Source organism: Oncorhynchus mykiss, chromosome 5 (genome assembly GCF_013265735.2).
Source record: "Oncorhynchus mykiss isolate Arlee chromosome 5, USDA_OmykA_1.1, whole genome shotgun sequence".
Taxonomy (NCBI): Eukaryota; Metazoa; Chordata; class Actinopteri; order Salmoniformes; family Salmonidae; genus Oncorhynchus; species Oncorhynchus mykiss.
The window spans coordinates 30,972,683-30,995,195 of NC_048569.1; the positions used below are offsets into that span (position 1 = coordinate 30,972,683).

Sequence of the window (22,513 nt, forward strand, 5' to 3'; positions counted from 1 at the left end):
CGTTATAACCCAGCCATCCAATATGCACAGTTTATTCTAAAATAAGTAGAAATAGGCATATATTTCCTATGAATTGTTTCATTTCCATGATTGTTGCAGAATACATTCCTCACCTTTTCTGACTGATGGTTTCATACTCGAAGTAGCCTGTCGCCTATGTCTGATCTCTTATTTAATTGGACCCATTTGGCAGTAGTAAATAAAAATGCTATTTCAAGTATTTTGCTCTATGCGATCCGGAGCGTAGTTTAACGCTCGAACAGATGGTTCAACTTTTTCATTTACGTCTTTGTCAAATGTCTCGCGTAAACAATATTTAATTTATAAACATAATACATATTTTCATAGTCATTGCTGAACAAATTCTTCCACTTTTTTTTTCTGGCCATGATGGGTTCATATTCCTGAAGTAGCTTTAGACTACAACAAATTAACATCTCTCGGTTTAATCGGGCCTATTAGATTGGCTTTTATTCAAAAGTATTTTGCTTTGTGCACCCGAGAGGTAGCGCAGTTTAGAATATATAGTATAATTTAACAGACTGTGTTTAGAATATACAGTATAATTTAAGACAGTGTATCTTTTTCATTGAAGTGTGTAGGCTACCACTGTAAGTAGGCCTACTGTAGTTTTATATTTTTACAATGTTTCAGAATTCGCGGGTAGTGCAGCATAATTAAGTTCCAGAAAAAGTAAAGAAATTATTATTGAATTGAAATGATCTACAGGTTATAACAATTTCCAATTATTTCTTTTTTTCAGATGCAGAAAATGTCACTGTAAAAGTTTTAAACATTCTGCCAACACCTCCAGAGACATTTGATCAAGTTCGTCATTGCTATTTCCTTTAGAAACTTCCATACGTACATACAATTTCTTCAGTGATTGTGTGTTTTCATTTCTTGTACTCTCATGAGACATTTGTCAAACCATATTTGTCAACACACCAAAGGATTTAAATTCAGGATATCATGTCAGGCAGCATGCTAACCTTGTCACTGCAATAGTCTGTCACTACAAAATTATTTCTCAAATTATCATTACAGATATTCCAAACTTAACTATTACAAGACTGTTTCTGTCCGTTTTAATGGTGAATTTTTTTTACATTAAAAAATAAATCAAGTTAATTGCAGGATTTGCTTGGATTAATGGCAAACATTTGAAATTGCTCAAATTGAGCTGTAATTTAAGATGTTTTATACCAAAAGCATTACAAGAATATCAATGTCTTGATTTTGTCCAAAGTAACAGCAAGCAAAATCTGGTAAATTAATAAAGTGCACTTTCTTTAACCTCAATGTCAAGTTGTTTTGACATCGCATTGTTGTTTTTAGCTCTATAGATTATTTGGGATATTTTCAGTGGATTTTAAACGCTTTCAAACAATGCGATTAATCACATAAAAAAGTGTGCACTTAAATGACAAAAAGTTAACTTGGGTTAAAGGCCCAATGTAGCCATTTTCATATCAATATCAAATAAGGACCTTACTGTAAGATTTACATTAAAATGGGCAAAATTACCTTTTTATTTGAGGGAACTCACTATTATTGGAAAGCACACACATAGAGAATTATAGAGGCCTCTAGTGGCCAGAATTCAGTTTTAGCATGTGCAGCACCATTGAGGACTTCCACCATTCTAATATAGTCAACTGGGTGAGACTTCCAACTTCATTGGCTGATCCCTCCTTGTGACCCTGTTGGAGACTACTTTAAAATGGAGATAGTATGGGCAGTGCCATTGAGGCTGTCACAGACGCCTCACAGTGTGTGTGTTACTATCGTATCAGATGAGTTTCTGTGTAACGCGAGTCTCAATTTCATGTTTGTAATGTCATCTATTTCGTGCAATAAACCCAACATGAATGAAGATGTGCATGTTGGGGTTTCAGATTCTCTTTGGAGAATTTTCCAGGCAGGAATTTACATTGTAGGAAGAACACTGACTTCACTGTAATGTGAACATTTAGAAAAGTAATAACACTTTGCAATACCTTTGGTAAATACTTTAGAAATATCTGCGATGCAGCAACAACATTTATTTTCATAAATGATTCAAGGCATGTGTCTTTGTATTCCGGTGTTTACAGTACATACTTTGAATCCATTTATTTGGTAAAAGATACATTATTTTCATGCTATTCACAGCCCTCACCCTGTCTGTCCAATTCCATTTTGAAGGTCTCAGTGGCACAGCATAGTACTGTACAAAAGCTCTTTCCTAATGTTTATGAAATGAATTATGAAATGCTACCGAAGGTTTTCAGAGAGGCTATTCTCGGCTCTGTCTCAGGGGCTAGGACCAGTTAAAAATGAGGAATCATGTCTGCTATGAATCATATTTCTATCTGCGGCATCCTGAAAATTGTACCATATTGAATAAGCCCCATTTCCCCCCCCCCAACCTTTTCTCTGGGATTTAATTGACCAATTTTACGTCTATTGATAGTCTACTCACCTGGATCCCTGGGTCTAAATTGGTCACTGATTACAGTATTATTTGTGACATGTGCATCATATGCAGTTTCCCCCTCTCACCTTTCTGGTACTGCAGCCAGAGCTGCTGTTGAGCCTTCTTGCTGGGGAAGTAGATGGTGCAGCTGAGCTCGGAGCCGTAAAGGGCCTCGGATACGTAATGGCTGCCGTACTGCTGGATGAAGGACAGCAGCTCCTCTCTGCTGCTCTCTGCAGTCAGTGTCTTCAGAACCTTGGAGAAGCCTGGGAACCAGGAAAGTGTGGAGGGGAAATAATGTGGAACAAATGGAATTGTAGTTATAGCTGAAGCAAGTCACAAGTGTTTTAACATGATTTTTGAATGACTACCTCATCTCTGCACCCCACACACAATTATCAGTTGAACAGTGAATTTCAAACACAGATGCAACCACCAATACCAGGGAGGTTTTCCGATGACCCACAAAAGGCACCTATTGGTCCAGTAGATGGGTAAAACGTTTAAAAAGCAGACATTGGATATCCCTTTGAGCATGGTGAAGTTATTCATTACACTGTGGATGGTGTATCAATACAAAGATACAGGCTTCTTTCCTAACTGATTTGCCAGATAGGAACGAAACCGCTCAGAGATTTTACAATGAGTTCAAAACCGTTAGAGTTTATTGGCTGTGATAGGAGAAAATGTAGGATGGATCAACAACATTGTAGTTACTCCATAATACTAACCTAAATGACAGAGTGAAAAGAAGGAAGCCTAAACAGAAGAAAAAAAATATTCCACAACATGCATCCTGTTTGCAATAAGGCACTAAAGTAAAACTGCTAAAAATGTGGCAAAGAAATGAACTTTATGTCCTAAATACAAATAGTTATGTTTGGGGCAAATCCAACAACACATGACTGAGTACCACATTCCATATTTTCATGCATGGTAATGACTGAATCATCTTATGGGTATGCTTGTCATGGGCAAGGACTGGGGAGTGTTTCAGGATGAAAAGAAACGGAATGTAGCTAAGCACAGGCAAAACCCTAGAGGAAAACCTGGGTCAGTCTGCTTTCCAACAGACACTGGGAGACAAATTCACCTTTCAGCAGGACAATAACCTAAAACACAAGTCCAAATATACACTGGAGTTGCTTACCAAGACAACATTGAATGTTCCTGAGTGGCGTAGTTACTGTTTTTACTTACAGTGCCTTGCGAAAGTATTCGGCCCCCTTGAACTTTGCGACCTTTTGCCACATTTCAGGATTCAAACATAAAGATATAAAACTGTATTTTGTGAAGAATCAACAACAAGTGGGACACAATCATGAAGTGGAACGACATTTATTGGATATTTCAAACTTTTTTAACAAATCAAAAACTGTAAAATTGGGCGTGCAAAATTATTCAGCCCCCTTAAGTTAATACTTTGTAGCGCCACCTTTTGCTGCGATTACAGCTGTAAGTCGCTTGGGGTATGTCTATCAGTTTTGCACATCGAGAGACTGACATTTCTTCCCATTCCTCCTTGCAAAACAGCTCGAGCTCAGTGAGGTTGGATGGAGAGCATTTGTGAACAGCAGTTTTCAGTTATTTCCACAGATTCTCGATTGGATTCAGGTCTGGACTTTGACTTGGCCATTCTAACACCTGGATATGTTTATTTTTGAACCATTCCATTGTAGATTTTGCTTTATGTTTTGGATCATTGTCTTGTTGGAAGACAAATCTCCGTCCCAGTCTCAGGTCTTTTGCAGACTCCATCAGGATTTCTTCCAGAATGGTCCTGTATTTGGCTCCATCCATCTTCCCATATTTTTTACCATCTTCCCTGTCCCTGCTGAAGAAAAGCAGGCCCAAACCATGATGCTGCCACCACCATGTTTGACAGTGGGGATGGTGTGTTCAGCTGTGTTGCTTTTACGCCAAACATAACGTTTTGCATTGTTGCCAAAAAGTTCAATTTTGGTTTCATCTGACCAGAGCACCTTCTTCAACATGTTTGGTGTGTCTCCCAGGTGGCTTGTGGCAAACTTTAAACAACACTTTTTATGGATATCTTTAAGAAATGGCTTTCTTCTTGCCACTCTTCCATAAAGGCCAGATTTGTGCAATATACGACTGATTGTTGTCCTATGGACAGAGTCTCCCACCTCAGCTGTAGATCTCTGTAGTTCATCCAGAGTGATCATGGGCCTCTTGGCTGCATCTCTGATCAGTCTTCTCCTTGTATGAGCTGAAAGTTTAGAGGGACGGCCAGGTCTTGGTAGATTTGCAGTGGTCTGATACTCCTTCCATTTCAATATTATCGCTTGCACAGTGCTCCTTGGGATGTTTAAAGCTTGGGAAATCTTTTTGTATCCAAATCCGGCTTTAAACTTCTTCACAACAGTATCTTGAACCTGCCTGGTGTGTTCCTTGTTCTTCATGATGCTCTCTGCGCTTTTGACGGACCTCTGAGACTATCACAGTGCAGGTGCATTTATACGGAGACTTGATTACACACAGGTGGATTGTATTTATCATCATTAGTCATTTAGGCCAACATTGGATCATTCAGAGATCCTCACTGAACTTCTAGAGAGAGTTTGCTGCACTGAAAGTAAAGGGGCTGAATAATTTTGCACGCACAGTTTTTCAGTTTTTGATTTGTTAAAAAAGTTTGAAATATCCAATAAATGTCGTTCCACTTCATGATTGTGTCCCACTTGTTGTTGATTCTTCACAAAAAAATACAGTTTTATATCTTTATGTTTGAAGCCTGAAATGTGGCAAAAGGTCGCAAAGTTCAAGGGGGCCGAATACTTTCGCAAGGCACTGTAAATCGTCTTGAAAATCTTTGGCAAGACTTGAAAAGGGCTGTCTTAGCAATGATGAACAACCAACTTGACAGAGCTTGAAGAATTTTACAATCCAGGTGTGCAAAGCTCTTAGAGACTTAAGTATTCACACCCCTGAGCTTTGCACACCTATATTGTAAAATTCTTCAAGCTCTGTATTTCATTTCAATACATTTGCAAACATTTCTAAAAACATGTTTTCACTTTGTCATTATGAGGTATTGTTTCTAGATGGGTGATATTTTTTTAAATTTAGGCTGTAACAACAAAACGTGGAATAAGTATGAATACTTTCTGAAGGCACTGTAAATACTTATTTTCTGTGTACTTAAGTCTTTTCAAATAATGTGGCCTAAATCAACTACTTCTATTTAAAAGTATTTTCAAATCATTTCCTATAAATAGCCTACTATTTGAATTATTTTCAAATACTTGCAAGGGAAGGTATTTGATGTATGCATATATTTGAGTCAGTGTAGTTGAGTATTTTCAAATACAGTACATGCCAATACTTTCCAACTGTATTTCCAAATACATTCCAACATGCATGTACTTGTCCTTCCAAATAAAACACATCTGAATACTTACTTCGAAATGTATGTGAAAGGTATTTTAAATAGTATTTGAACCCTGGTCTGCTTCGTACCTGTAGACAAGGTGATGGCGCTGAGCTTGACTTTGTACAGGTTGCTCCTCACTCTCCACTGCTGAACCATGGGGTAGCCCATAGCCTCATTGAACTTAGCATCACCTGCAATGGACATAGACATATTAACATAGTTATGAATAACTTCCACAATATAAGTAGGCCCACATTTTTTTTCATAAGATTTGAGTAAATAACTCAGTTTCACATTAACCATGCATTGAAAGCTATGGATCGTTTGTGTCGGAGTTTGAGTTATAGAAGCACATTTGTAACTGCCTGAAGTGCATTAGCTAGCTTTGTCTCCCTCACACAAACTGTCCGTGTACAGTGTACATTCTGTTGTTTTCAACAACACCATTTGTCTTAGTACGAAAGTTCCCACCCCGTGTGTAATCAATGGCAGACGGCCGCAGTAGCTCCAATTGAATTTCCAGCATTAAGGCGAGAGCAATCTCGCCTCCGTAATTGCATTATCAAACTTTCATATGAGTCTGGCACAACACAGGGCCATTAGAACACAGGAGTGAAGAGAACAACTAAATCCTCCCTTAAACCTAAAGCACTTATTTATTCCCCGTGTGCGTTTGGAGAGGAGTAGCAGACACTCCTGGGAACTAGTCACAGGCCAACGGGGAGCGAAGTGCTGCAGCCAATTCAGCTAATGGACGGATTAGGGAGTAGTCCTGGGGTGCGGTTTCAAGCCAACTGACAGAGTAGTCTCGGCCCCCACAGGGGATGTGGGAAGGGAACACGGGGTGAAGAAGGTGCAGGTGTCAGCCTTTAGAGGGCCTGGAGAGGTATGCAAGTGAGTGTGTGCCTACTGAAGAGACTTTGGGATGTCAGGAACAATAGCACATTACAGTGCACTGGGAACAGTGTCATTCTAGCTGCCCCTGCACTCTGATGTCACTCCTATGGATTTACTGAGCAGAGAATGCTGCAAGATTTCTCAGTATTGAGCTTGCAGGAAATTCAGCCTGTAATTGGAAAATTACTGTAAATCCTGGACGAAGTAGATACTCCTACATTTTTTGGAAGGAACATTTGAGAAAAAATAAGGATATTTGATGATGAAATATAGGTTACGTACAGGATATTTTCTGTACACACTGGTATGAGTGCACAAAGATGGATGAGGCAGGCTAACATGTGTACACACACACACACACACACACAAACACACACCTGTGAGGAGCTGTACATTGGACAGTGGCTCAGACAGCACTCCTCTACACTGCTCCTCCACAGGTAACGGGATAACCATCAGTCCATCTGCTAGCTGGGGGAAGTCTTTGATGAAGTTGTTGTCCCTGAAAGAGAGAGCAAGGGAGACAGAAAACCAAAAAAAGAAAGAAAAACAAAAAAAACAGTCAGCCTTGTGAGACACTGTTGGGTTTTCATCTCCTCCATCAGAGTGCCTAGTGCAATAGCGTTATCTCATCATTCATCATCCCTTCTCTCCACTGTGTTTCAGACGCTCCAACAGAGAGGGACAGGTGGTGCAACCTGATAGTCATAGACACAGTGCAAGACAACTAACACTGCATGGAGAGCTGGAGAGAGATTCTCAGATCAAACAACACCTTCATAATCTCTCATCAGGGCCGGTTCTAGCCTTTTGGGGGCTTTACACGTAATTTTGTTGGGAGGACCCCCATCCCGCAGGCAACATTTTTTCATGGCAGGATGCACGTCAGGATGCAGAGAAAATGTTTCCATTTTAAAGCAAGTTTGCTGCAATTCTACACATTTTTCCATGGAGCGGAGATAAGATTTTAGCAATTTTATAACACATTTCATGCAATTCTAATTGAGTGACTATAGGTCGGGGGCCCCATATCAGCCGGGGGCCCTAAGCAACCGCTTATGCCTAGAGCCGGACCTGTCTCTCATCACAATGTCTGGGAAGGAAGGATTACAGAGGCTTTAAAGAAAATGAATGTTCACAGTTGAAGCTACTAGATACAATTCAAGAGTGATAAATGCAATGGTTTGGGAATGTGGGGTTTTCCTGGTCAGTTCTAGAAAAACTCATGGTACTACAACTCGCTGGTTCGATCAGGTCTCTCAACAGCATACAAGGATGTTCCATTGCAGTGTGATACTGTAGAGGTATAAGTGGGGGCAGTCTCCAAAAGAGACCAGTGCCTGGCTGCAGTAGTATGGGGGAATTGACTGACTTTGAAGTGTGAGAGAGTGTGCCGGTTGGCTGCCCTCTAAAGGAAGGAAGGAGAGAGAGAGCGACAGACTGGGAACAGGACAGGTAGCTGCAGGGAGAGAAGCCTCTTCACTTCTGTTTCTCTCTCAGCTGGAAAAGGAATAAGAGAGAGGGAAGGAAGGAGTTAGGGAGAGGGATGGAAGGAGAGGTCGAGAAATTAGATGGAAAGGGAGGAAGAGGCAAGTCCAATACCACAATCTACAAACCTAGAAATCTGTATTTGTACTACTCCAATGCAATGACCCTTCTTTAAATCTGACCTTCCAGTTTCAGACTGAAAAACACAAGTGAGTGTTGTGATGCAGTTCATGCAATACTCATGGCCACGTTGTGCTATTGTGCTGAATATTATGGTGCCATGGAGGAGAGCAGACATAGAAACAGACACACAGAGAAACACAGAGATTGTCTTTTACTTCACTTTTTAATTTCTTTCTCTGTCGCTCTGTTTCACTCTCACTTTCATTTATTCTGTCTGGGGTACTCTCTACTGTGTCTACCCCCCTCTCCATCCCCCCTTCTCATTGACTTTCAAGAGAGCTTTCCCCCCAACCGCAGAGCCCGTTAGAGGCAATCACCGCCTCCTTTTACCCCAGGACTGCAGAGGAAACTCAAGGGCAGAGAGGAGTGGAAAGCAGAGGACAGGAGGTGCTGTAAAAAGATTACTGGCTGCTCACCGAAACCATATCGATTACCAAATTAAATCAGAGAGCTGGGAGCGCGGCACGGGGCGAGAACCCGGAGAGGCACGGCCCCTACAATATGAAGCTTTATGGATTTTTCACACCCAAACAAGACTGTGTCCTTGTCGCCCACCTAGGCGCCTTATTAATTCCTTTATTTACTTTGCAGTGGACTTGTGTTCTGGCCGGGAGAGCAGCAGGGAAGCGAGAGGTATTTTTGCTGCTCGTTATTGGAGAAAAGTGTTACTGTTTTGTACTGAATACATTAGAGAAGTGGCACATTGGGGTAAGAATGGGAATGAGATTCACACTGGCACTCGTAGATTCAAGATGTGTCATTATCTCTCAAGGAAAGTGGATAAAGTGGAGCGATGACCACTTTAGTGAGATTAGGGTCTCGCTCGATCTTGTCAAATCTTTAAACATGATGGAGGAGACGCCAACATGGACAAAACATAATGGTGGAATAAGGAGGATAATTAACCCAGCTTTCCAAACACACTTCAAGTTTTTCTCTGGCTCTTCCTTTTCCTCTCTGCACAGTAGGTCGTTTTAGTAATAATGTTGGTGAAAAGCTGTTTCCAAGCTTAAATGCAGGAGCTTCAATTACTTATTGCAATATTAGCCAGATGACAAAAGCTTTAATCCCAGTATAAAAAGCAGACAATGGGATTGAATGAGGTATGATGAGGTATTATTGGATGTACACCCCACCACACACACACAAACCCCACCCCTCTCCTCTTCTAGCCCCACACACAGCTGGCCACCTGCAAGGCTTACAGTGTAGTCTATGTGTTCCACTGTGGTGAGCATGGTGTGTTTACGTTCTGTATGTTTCATTCAGTACCCCTGTGTGTTCATTAGGGGAGCTGAGACTAAGCTGTCCTTCCCAGCCTTATCCTTGTGCTGCTTACAGTACATGCCTCCAAATGGGATAAACTCTCTCCATTTAGATTAGCGCTTCCATGTTGAGTTGAGCACAAGTTGTTGTAGCAATGAGACAAGATGTAGGATCTTAAATTGATCACACTGTTGCAGAATAAATTTACGGCAATGCAGGAAATGTAAAACTTGTAGTGTGGTGTAAAAAAGCTTATGAAGTTTGTATTTTCCACTTTGAAATTTCAGACTTGATTTCCCTTACGAAAAATGTAACAACCCCTACAAAAATGTACATGAATTCTAATCCACATTTCCTGTTGCCGCAGGATTATTTTCCTGCTGTAGCAAACTGGCTCAAATTAAGATCCGACATCTCTAGGTGCATTGTTTATAAATATGCAGGCCCACGCTTTGTTGTGGAAATTTCAACAACTTTTTATATTTCTCTCTCACTTGTTTTTCTGTAACTCTTTTTACTCTCTGAATTGCTTCCTTTTTCTCCTGCACGCTCACACACACACACACACACACACACACACACACACACACACACACACACACACACACACACACACACAATTCCTCAGACTTCAATAGCATAGAGTATCTGAATCTGTTTTGTTCTAGACATTCCATTTCCCACCACCCACCAAAGCCTGTATGTTCCCTTCGCTAAACGCAGAAGAGAAGCTCTTGGAGCGGATGAGAATAGCGTGCAGCAATTGTTTTCTGCTGTCTCAGCCTGCTCCCTGGTGACTCTCTCCCTCTCTGTCTGGGCTCTGAGATGTTCATTTTCTCTTCTTCGTCTCTTCTTTCTCCTCTCTTTACCTCTCCTCCCACATCCCGTTGGCAATAAAGGCAGTCAGGCACCTCTGGGCTCTGAGCAACCATACCAGCTCCAGTCACACTAGAGCTACTGTGTGTGTGTGTGTGTGTGTGTGTGTGTGTGTGTGTGTGTGTGTGTCCATATTGATTTTATATCCAGAGAGGGGGATTTAATAAGAAAACAATGTATGTATACCAATTAAACACAGGCTGAAAGGCACACACTTTCTCTGCATTTCTCCTTGGCCTTTCCTTGCTGCCACTCACACACACAGCGGTCAGGGACAGGGGCTCATGTTAGAGCAAACATACATTCAGCAGGCTCACTCCCTCTCAGTATCTACACGGCACTCCCAAGAGAGAAAGTAATATGGGATTTATGAAAAGGGTGATGAATAGTAGTATTAATTTAGAGATGCAGACATACCTGTCTACTTCATCACATTTAAACAGAGGAGGCTGGTGGGAGGAGCTGTAGGAGGACAGGCTCATTGTAATGACTGGAATGGAATTAATGGAACGGCGTCAACATGTGGTTTCCATATGTTTAATACCGTTCCATTCCAGCCATTACAACGAGTCCATCCTCCTATAGCTTTTCCCACCAGCCTCCTCTGCATTTAAAATATACACTGAGTGTACAAGACATTAGGAACATGGGATAGACTAACCAAGTGTATCCAGGTGAAAGCTAGGATCCCTTATTGTTGTCACTTAAATCAGCGTAGATGAAGGGGAGGAGACAGGTTAAACGAGGATTTTTAAGCCTTGAGAAAATTGAGACATGGATTGTGTATGTGTGCCATTCAGAGGGTGAATGGGCAAGACAAAAGATTTAAGTGCCTTTGAACGGGGTAGGTAGTAGGTGCCAGGCACACTGATTTGAGTGTGTCAAGAAATGCAACGCTGCTGGGTTTTTCACGTTCAACAGTTTCCCGTGTGTATCGAGAATGGTCCAACACCCAAAGGACATCCAGCTAACTTGACACAACTGTGGGAAGCATTGGATTCAACATGGGCCAGCATCTCTGTGGAACGCTAGACACCTTGTAGAGTCCATGCCCCGACAAATTATGTCTGTTCTGAGGGCAAAAGGGACTGGAACTCAAGTTTTGTACACTCAGTGTATGGACTCTGACAAACATGTGTGGCTTTTAAGTTCTATCATGGAACCTTAAACCAGTTAAGTCTTCTACTGGTTTAAGACCACAAAAAATGTCCTTGATATCATGTGCAGCATTTTTAAGTGCATATAATGTGTGTGTGTATGTGTAAGTTATATCTTACAGCTCCATTACACTACAGTAATTCCCCTCTTAAGATGTCCTCCAAGTATTGGTGAAATGATCCATTGCCAAATGAGTTGCTTCGGCATCCTAATATCGACCCTTAATAAATGATATTGGCCAAGGTGAAGGATGATGTGCTCACATGGGTGTATATTCATAGAGTCCAAAACCACCTCTTTATACACTCCTTTAATACAGAATTAATGAGGAGAAGGAGGGGGGATTCAACCTGGTGCAATGTGAATCTCGGCCACTAGAGGCTACTCTTTCTCTGTATTGTGTATATAATAATGCACTAGCGCCATTGGCAGGGATACAGTATTTTCAATCTAAGGTGTGGGCTGCGCTCTTGCTTCTTACTATGCCTGCTATGTTAGGGTTGGCCCTACCTAAAAGGTTTCAGCAATTTGCCTGATGACATGTGATTGGGCAACCTGAGATAACGTTGAGAACACTGTCCTTCATACTCTATAATCATTAATGAGTATAAAGTTATTACATCATATATAATTTATTGCCCTGTATCCCCAGCTGTGCCAACCCTTCTGAGGTCAAATTTCTATTCCATTAATTGACTCTTAAATTCCTTATTATTTCATATTGTACTTTTTGCCCCTTTTTCTCCCCTATTGGTAGTTACAGTCTTGTCCCATCAATGCAACTCCCATATGGACTCGGGAGAGCCGAAGGTCGAGAGCCATATTTCCTCGACCCTGCCAAGCCGCATTGATTCTTGACACACTGCTCACTTAACCCCGAAGCCAGCCGTACCAACAGCCGGAAACACTGTACAACTTGCGACCGAATTCAGCATGCCAAACCCTCCCCTAATCCGGACAACGCTGGGCCAATTGTGTGCCGCCACAACACAGCCTGGGGAGGCCCTTCAATTCCTTATTTTTCCATAATCACTTTCTTTACAGTGAATAAAATGCTTACAGGCTGACAATGTTATGTGCTGAAGGAGCTCCATCTCTTCACCACACACTGGCAACTATTCAAAGCAGAACGAGGGCAATGATCACTATGGCTGCCGGCAGCTGTAGCTGTTGAACAAATGGTTGTGGGAACAAGTGAGGCCGGTTGTGAATCTTTATTAAACCACATGTGTTCTGGTAAGGGGATCAGAGCAGCACTCAGGCCCCAATAGAAATCATCAGATATATCACAGGTTATTATATTCTCTCATCTAGTCCTTTTAACCAGATGTCTTCCAATGGCTTTTCTGTACGGGGAAATCTAAGAACCACAGTGGAGGAGCCATGCATATTAAATGAATCACAATACAATATCGCCTGGCAGTCTGACTCCTAGCATAGTGACACACAATACTATATTGCTATGTGTTCTGAAAACAAATGAAAATGCTGTGATTATTTTGATGTGCTTTTTATATGGAGAATGAATTGCATATCTTTCAGCCAGCCTCAACCTTGCAGTGAACTTCAACAACAGCGTAAACTGAGGGATAAACACTCCCAAACCGTGTGTACTAATTTATCCATCCCCTTTCTGAGAGAGCCCTGAGTCCTGTCACACACCCACGTACCTAGCAGCTGAAACTCAACACCACAATTTGTTGCTTTGCTCCTTAGGCTACAGTACACCACCACCGCTGTCATACATAATTTGGCGGTGCATTACCATAATAAAAAATTGATATTACCCACACACTGACTCTGGAAACTCTCTCTCTCTCCTGTTCACTTCAGCCTCCGGGAATTGCTCCTCTGTAGCTGGCTCCTTGTATTTGTGTTATTCGTGTAGATATGTTCGGAGCGACTCCTAACACTGACACCCTCATTTAAATAGGCAGGCTTATGAATAATATGAGACTCAATACGGGGCGCAATGCTTGAATATTTAAATAATATGTATTACTGTAGAAATGCAATGTTTAACTAGATTATGTACAAGTTAAATGATATTTTCCGACCACACATATCTCCTATGAGTCATGTGCTGTTTGGTTAAATCCTCCAGACTTCCCTCTCTTGAGCCTCATGAAGAACCTCCCCTGCATGAGAAGTCAACCGACCTGCATGAGAAGTCAATGAAGACCACTTGAGGTGGTCCGGGGTGAAGTTAAGCTTTTATGGCCTCAGTGAAGTCGACAACAGGCATACTTAGCTTGCATTCGGAAAGTATTCCGACACCTTCCCGTTTTCTACATTATGTTACGTTACAGCCTCATTCTTATATTGATTAAATAAAACATACACTACCAGTCAAAAGTTTGAAAACACCTACTCATTCAAGGGTGTTTCTTTATTTGTACTATTTTCGACATTGTAGAATATGAAATAATACATATGGAAGAGTGTCGCAAAGCTGTCAAAGGCAAATGGTGGCTATTTGAAGAATCTTACATTTGAAATAGATTTTGATTTGTTGAACACTTTTTTGGTTACTACATGATTCCATGTGTGTTATTTCATAGTTTTGATGTCTTCACGATTATTCTACAATGTAAAAAAATATGTGTTAAATCCAATTGTTTGGACATGATTTGGAAATGTATATAATATATAATGTCCAACAGTTGACAGTGCAATTAGGCCTTTATGGTAGAGTGGCAAGACGGAAGCCATTCCTCAGGAAAAGGTATGACAGCCCGCTTGGAGTTTGCCGAAAGGCAAAAAAAACAGATTCTCAGATTCTCTGAGTAAAGGGTCTGAATACTTATGTAAATGTTATATTTCAGTTTTAAATGTTTAATAAATGTGCAAAATTATCTAAAAACCTGTTTTTGCATGGTCATAATGGGGTATTGTGTGTAGATTGACGAGGGGGAAAAAAACAATTTAATCCATTTTAGAATACGGCCATAATGTAATAAAATGTGAAAAATGTCAAGGGATCTGAATACTTTCTGAATACCTTGTACTTCATAGCAGCCAAATGCAGATCCAACTCAGGTTAAAATAGTATTTTTAATATTTGAAATACTTTAGCTGTGTTTGGCTGAACATGCCTGGCACAATGGAACCGATGGAATACTCCCCAAAATGCTAACCCCTCCCATCTGGCACTTCAAGCAGGCTCAAGCAAACACTCAAAGTATACTACCTATTTCTAACACAAAAAATATTTCTAATACTACCTGATCCCAGACCTGCTGCAGATCAAATCGGATAGCTATAATGCAGTGTTCATTTTCCAATTGGACCATGAGATCAATAAGGACCATAAATAACATGATATGGACTGTTTCAATGCCGATTGAAGTTCAAGGAACTGACAGGGGAGCTATGTTACATACTTTAAGCAAGCACCAGAGACCAGACCCACGTTGTGCTGTTCTTAAGTCATTCTTGTTTAAATAAAGCACTTAATCACAATGTGGGTGTTCCCTGGTTCTCTCAGTAGGGGGGATGCTTTGATCCAAACCCCTCAAAGTAACTCAGCAGAAAGCCTATTTAGTCTGTGTGTTTTCACTGTGAAGAGAGAGGGGACTGTCACTGTTCGGATCAGATTGCGAATATATAATCACAGGTTGAGTCTAACTTCAACCGTGATTATATACTCGTTTTGGGGGTCTCACACACACACACACACACACACACACACACACACACACACACACACACACACACACACACACACACACACACACACACACACACACACACACACACACACAGTAAATGGCCAGATATGATGTAACACGCTTCTTTATGACACTTTCTCTGATTGGTGTTGCAAATCTAAGACTCCGTGAGACAGTAGCGAATGGCGGTGGGCAGAACCACTTGGCAGCCCGTACTACCGCAGACAAGCAGATTTTTCCAACAGATATTTCCTGTACCAACCATGTTTTTGCCTTGCAGACAGAAGACACAAACTCCACCTCTGTGTCCTGAAAACAGATGCCTTCTCTCAAGGTGTTTCAACCTTTAAAGGTATGGTCCTATTGGAAAGACCATAATTGGTCTAGGCTAGTCCCTGTTGTAAGGTGTAAGAAAAAACTATAAGAAAAAATGTCAGACACTAACAAAAATGCAGTATATTGCATTAAGGTGGGGAAGAATGGACAAATGAAAAACATTCCACTGAAATACAGATTCTCTGTAAAACCCAGCATTGATTTGCCAAAAGTCAGTTGCTTATGGCCGAGACTAGTTGCTAGCAGCTGCAGTTTGTAGAGTATGTGTTAATCAGACAAGATAAAACCATTCCAAACACACAGCCTACTGAAACCATAGTCCCACACACAGAAATGTGACATATTTTGCAGTGCAGAGCCTTTAAAAAGCCTGGATTGAAATGGTGTTTTGATGTGGGCCTGAATGGGGTAATTATTATCCCTCATAGAGGAAGAGCAGCACAAAAGGCAGTGCAGAGAGGGCTTGTTAGGAGCTGCCACAGACTGAACGAGCACAGGGGGGAAGATGTGGCAGGGCACCCACAATCCAGGCAGGGCACCCAAATGGGCATCCAGATAACACAAGCCAGCCAGACAAGCTTTTGTGAGGAAGATAACATAAGCGCTGGGTTGCCAGATTGTTGGCTAGACATTTTGGTGGCAAAAAAAATTCTAACAGACATTATGGAAAATAAAGAAAAACAAAGAAAAACACAAAATCATCTATTGACTTGCCGTATCTATTTATTTTTTTAATAATAAGTCAGATCTGATAAACATACAGTGCATTCAGAAAGTATTTGACTTTTTCCACATTTTGTTACGTTGCAGCCTTATTAAAAAAAATATTAAATCGTTTTTTTCCCCTCATCATTCTACATACAATACCCCATAAAGACAAAGCAAAAACAGACTGAGAATTGTATTCCAATTTATAACATAAAATTGGCAAAAATAAATATCACATTTACATAAGTATTCAGACCCTTTACTCAGTACTTTGTTGAAGCACCTTTTGCAGCGATTACTGCCTCGAGTCTTCTTGGGTATGACACTGCAAGCTTGGTACACCTGTATTTGGAGAGTTTTCTGCAGATCCTCTCAAGCTCTGTCAGGTTAGATAGGGAGCGTCGCTGCACAGCTATTTTCAGGTCTCTCCAGAGATGTTCGATCGGGTTCATGTCCTGGCTCTGGCTGGGCCACTCATGGACATTCAGAGACTTGTCCCAAAGCCACTCCTGCATTGTCTTGGCTGTGTGCTTAAGGTTGTTGTCCTGTTGGAAGGTGAACCTTCGCCCCAGTCTGAGGTCCTGAGTGCTTTGGAGCAGATTTTCCTCAAGGATCTCTCTGTACTTTGCACTGTTCATCTTTCCCTCGATCCTGACTAGTCTCCCAGTACCTGCCACTGAAAAACATTCCCATATGACACTTGGCATTCAGGCCAAAGATTTCAATCTTGGTTTCATCAGACCAGAGAATCTTGTTTCCTTTAGGTGCCTTTTGGAAAACTCCAAGCAAGCTGTCATGTGCCTTTTACTGAGGAGTGGCTTCCGTCTTGCCACTCTACCATAAAGGCCTGATTGGTGGAGTGCTGCTTAGATGATTGTCCTTCTCAAAGTTTTCCCATCTCCACAGAATAACTCTGGATCTCTGTCAGAGTGACCATCGGGGTTCTTGGTCACCTTTCTGACCAAGGCCCTTCTCCCCAAATTGGTCAGTTTGGCCGGGGGCGGCCAACTCTAGAAAGAGTCTTGGTGGTTCCAAACTTCTTCCATTTAAGAATAAAGGAGGCCACTGTGTTCTTGGGGACCTTCAATGCTGTAGAAATGTTTTGGTATCCTTCCCCAGATGTGCCTAGACACAATCCTTTCTCTGAGCTCTACGGACAATTCCTTCATGGCTTGGCTTTTGCTCTGACATGCACTGTCAACTGTGGGACCTTAGATAAGCAGGTGTGTGCTTTTCCAAATCATGTCCATTCAATTGAATTTACCACAGGTGGACTCCAATCAAATTGTAGAAACATCTCAAAGATGATCAATGGAAACAGGATGCACCTGAGCTCAATTTATAGCTTAAGGTCTGAAAACTTATGTAAATAAGGTATTTCTTTGTATATATTTTTTTTATGTTTTGCTTTGTCATTATGGAGTATTATGTGTAGATTGATGAGGATTTTATTTTTTATTTAATACATTTTAGACTTATTTTGGAAGTTTTGTATTTTGTAACTTAATAAAAAGTGGAAAAAAAGATGCTCTGGCAATCCATTTACATTTGATGATAATGATATAAGGTAGGCCTACAAGACAGTGTTATTGGTTTTTGAAATATCACTTCTCAGTAAAGTTTCTGCTCAAAGATATATTATGCTATTACTGTATGATAGTACTGACAGTCTTCTCTCACACGCTCAGAAATGATCATATAATGGGTCCCATGGCTGCTCCGCTAATATTGAGAGCAATGAGCATTTCGAAAGAACTAGCTCCAAAGTCCATCCTTTTTTTCCATCCTACTGCTTCCAGAACTTTCCCACTTTCCCAAATTTGCCCTTGAGAACAATCCACCAATCCACAGCCACAATCTTTACCATATGAGATTTATGAGTCTTGTGATGGAGAGATGGATCTAAATGCTGTGTAATATGCTTAATAGCTTTAATATCTTGTTGTTTGAGTGATTGGGTAATGAGACAGGGCCAGCAGCCATGCCATAACAATGATGAAGCTGCAATGCCACCCCAGAGTGATTCCATGCTGAGCCTCAGCCCACTCTACACTTTATAACCTTCATAAAAGAGGAAAACAAATTAAGAATTAAAGCGTTATTAGGTGAATGCGGCAGGAATACCGAAGTCTGGGCTGTTTACCTTGCATAAGACTCTCATTAAAATCCATTTAACTCCCACGTCCGTGTAGAATGATTTAATCTAAGTGTATCAGTGAAACTTGTCAATGCTGAGTCTATCATTGATTAAACTCACGAGTTGGTGCCATTGATCAAGTGTGAGTTGTTGGTGTAGAGAAGACTATGATGAGGTTACTTTTTCTATGATGGGATGACAACAGTAGTCTTTGAGGAACAGGCGATCAAAATGACACTGAAAATGACAATGAATCTTGATGAGCAACCATCAAACTAAAGAACCAGAGAGAGTGTATTCACAGATAAAACGGATACAACAAATCAGCTCATGTAAAGAAAAGCAACCAACGTCGAATGACAAAACATGATATTGTGGGTGAGAAACGCTAATAAGCTCTTCAGCCGTCATTATGGATACGTCCAAGTTCTACCCTCTCCTCTCTTTCTCTGTCACACCCCCTGGCAAACGGATGCACTCTACAGCCAACATTAGCTTCAGTTCACGTGGGCCTACAGTATACTCTCCTATTCCACCCTCTGATTGAGGTGCGGACTGTGGAGGTCTCTCTCTCTCTCTCACACACACACACACACACACACACACACACACACACACACACACACACACACACACACACACACACACACACACACACACACACACACACACACACACACACACACACGTGTAAAATTAGCCATGAGGGGGGGCCAGAGAACCATGACTGATAGTTAAGGTCCTCCGGCCCGAAACACTGCCTCTTCAATACATTGAAAGCAATGAGGAGCGCCTCGGAGCATTCATTCTCTCTGAGAAATAGAGGAAGAGGGGAGAGAAAGGGAAATGAAATGAGTAGTAACCTAGCTAATACCAGCATGCTCTCGTTGTAGCCTATATGCTGTAGTTAATTACAGCTTCTAAATAGACAGGCGATTTAACAAGGGATAGCAGCATTGCAGTGGAAAACAATCTAAGTGAAAGAAGAAGTACTTATTTTGTTCAATAGAGGTCACTACTAATTCAGATCTTAGAGTGCTGCTTGTCCTTATTGTAGGTTCAATGGAGACAAGAGGAATAGAGAAGGATATGCTGTGTAGCTTTTCAGAAAACCACATTTGCAAGTCAGTTAAGGCAAGTCAGTTAAGAACAAATTCTTATTTACAATGACGGCCTACCCCAGCCAAACCCTATCCCGGACGACGCTGGGCCAGTTGTGCGCCGCCCTATGGAACTCCCAATCATGGCTGGTTGTGATACACTCAGGATATACGTGGTAGGGGTCTGTAGGCGTTTCAATAAAGTACTTCTAATTGATGTATTGTATGGAAGCATTTGAGTTGAATGGCTCAGAAAAATAGCCTAATCTCATCTGGTGAATCAGGCAGCCAATGAGTGCTGGGTATAAGATCAAGAGATGTCTTTTTTTATATTATGCATCTTAATACATACAGTCTTTGTAAGTCCCTGCACAACTCCCAAGTCACACACTAACTGCCATGCGTTTAATAACTAGTAATGGGCCAAGACAGCTAAGTGTAACGATTTTCCTCCTCTTCTGACGAGGAGTATGAAGGATCGGACCAATGCGCAGCGTTGTTATTTATTAAGAACAGAAACACTAAACAAAATAACAAAGAGAGTGAAACGAAAACTAAACAGTCCTGTAAGGTGCAGCAACACAAAACAGAAAACAACTACCCACAACCCATAGTGGGAAAACAGGCTGCCTAAGTATGGTTCTCAATCAGAGACAACGATTGACAGGGAACCATACCAGGCCAAACACCGAAATACAAAACATAGAACAAAACATAGAATGCCCACCCCAACTCACACCCGGACCAAACTAAAAGAGAGACATAAAAAAGGAACTAAGGTCAGGACGTGACACTAAGAGCTGGTTGGGGTGCTTGTTTCATTACAGATTGAGCAAAGTGACATCTTAGGTTGTGATTCAATGTGATTATGCCACATAATATACTACCTCTCAGTGTGAAGGTTCTAATTAACGTGGGATTATGTATATCATTATACCCAATGGCAGAGCGTATGGAAATTGCACCTAATAAACTATAATTAGTCTACTAGCATCAAACATTCATTGATGCGTGAGTCTGAAGCAGGTTGTTTAACTAATTTAACTTGATAAACGTCATTTATTCTCTTTAGAGTGAGAGGTCAGTTACGACTCTAGGTTACAAGAAACCAGTCAATTGAAAACCCTCTCATAACTTTGACTCCTGCAGTAGATGAATCAATAAACTAAGGCACCATTCTGGGGCTAGCCGTAGCCCTGAGAGTTACCCACAACCCTCAGCAGCTAGTACCCTGGAAGGGTTAAGGCTGTTTTGGACGGCTAGCATAACGCTTAACAGGCACGACAGTTAATTTATACACCACATTCTCCTTCTGTCTCCAGAATCATAATGATTTAGTGGTTCCTGCAGGCTCTGGTGTTTTATCAGACTAGTGCACAGGCCTGTGCTTCTGACCAAATGGGCTAATTACTGTAAAGAAAGTCATTCTCTCTTTCCATATGAGTGGATATGAATGTAGAGCAGGAGCGCCCTGATAAACAAAAACATAAAACAGTCATGGTGAGAGACAGGCATAATATCCGGGTGTAAGGGATTGAACACAAATCTGTCACCAGAATAGGGGAAAACAAGAGGTAAAATAAAGTGGCCTGTCAATTTTAGGGGACATAATTGAAAGGGATGTAAGTTGGAAATGAGCAGGCTGTTCAATCCATTCAAAAGACATGGTTGGGTTTTGCAGTGTGTTAAAAATGGGACTCAGGCCCTGAGAGCTGATAACAGCCTATAAACCCATAAATCTCACTTCATTCTCTACAGCCTACACCTCCTTACTGGGAAACATGAATCCATAATTTAGGGAACACACGCTTTTAGAATCTGGCAAAATAGGACCGATGATAACAGTTAGTCAAATGGTGGTCTCATTATTGGTGTTCAATCTACTGTAGACCCATTGCTGAATGACTGGTTTGACTGGTACCTGCTATTGGCTTTTAAGCCACAGCACAAAGTGTGGGTTTCAGTCCAACTGCAGCCCGGCCACTTGGTTTGGAACAAAACATGCTAAATTGTCTTGCAACAAACTGTACTCTGATGATTAAATAAACTCACATACATTCTCACACCACTGGAAGTCTGAGGTTAATTTTATAACAGAATTATCAGGGAATTGAGTAGTACCCAATTTTCATTAACATAAAAATGACAGGGCCTGGCCTATGGTAAATTGTACCCTATGAGAACACTAAGGGTATAATTCCCAATGATCTTATATTGCCATTGGGTCCTGGAGTGGGTGCAGAGTAACAGCCTAGCCACTTTTCCATTTAGAAAAACAATGTTTTTTTTCCATCTCACTCCCTCACTCTCTCCCACTTTCCCTTTCTCTCAGTCAGCTAAGTTAGTTTGACATTAGCTGACATTAGGTCTGTTAGGTCAACCTTGGAGTGTGATTTATTATTGTGGCCAGTGAGGCTGTCTTAGCTGCTGCAACTACTGCTGCTATCTCCCAAAGCTCCAAACCTGCATCCTCACAGCACTGCAGTGTGCTGCGCTAGAGGACTAATCATGGGGCTTTCAGTAAATAAACTGTCTGAGGTCCCATTCAGGACATTCCCCCTGCTTTCCCAAGATTAGGAGGAGAAGGAAGCCAACAGAGGAAAAGGAAAGCCCAAGTCCTGAATGCTTTAATAGTGTAGGAGGATACTGTTAAAATGTGCTGGCATGGACAGACAGCGTGATAGTGAGGTTGCAATGTGAAGGCTTGAGGGAAGAATCTTAACTTTTGTACTTTGTTGTTACCAGTGTTTGCATTCTGCAATAGTTCTCTCTCATAGCGAGAAACCAGAATCAATGGGTTTATTGTGTGCTCTGAGACAACCAGGACATATGCATTGGGAC

The 22,513-nt window shown here is 41.2% G+C and overlaps 1 protein-coding gene across 1 annotated transcript in view; it reads right to left on the reverse strand.

Moving 5' to 3' along the window:
• The window catches only part of LOC110523598 (astrotactin-2-like), a 430,658-nt gene that overhangs the window by 117,141 nt on the left and 291,004 nt on the right, over positions 1–22,513 (reverse strand). The window contains exons 14-16 of the mRNA XM_036977273.1: positions 7,127–7,251; positions 5,939–6,043; positions 2,545–2,724 (exon numbers count right to left, since the gene is read on the reverse strand). Of these exons, the coding sequence (XP_036833168.1) occupies positions 2,545–2,724; positions 5,939–6,043; positions 7,127–7,251 (410 nt within the window). The remainder of the gene's footprint in view (positions 1–2,544; positions 2,725–5,938; positions 6,044–7,126; positions 7,252–22,513) is intronic.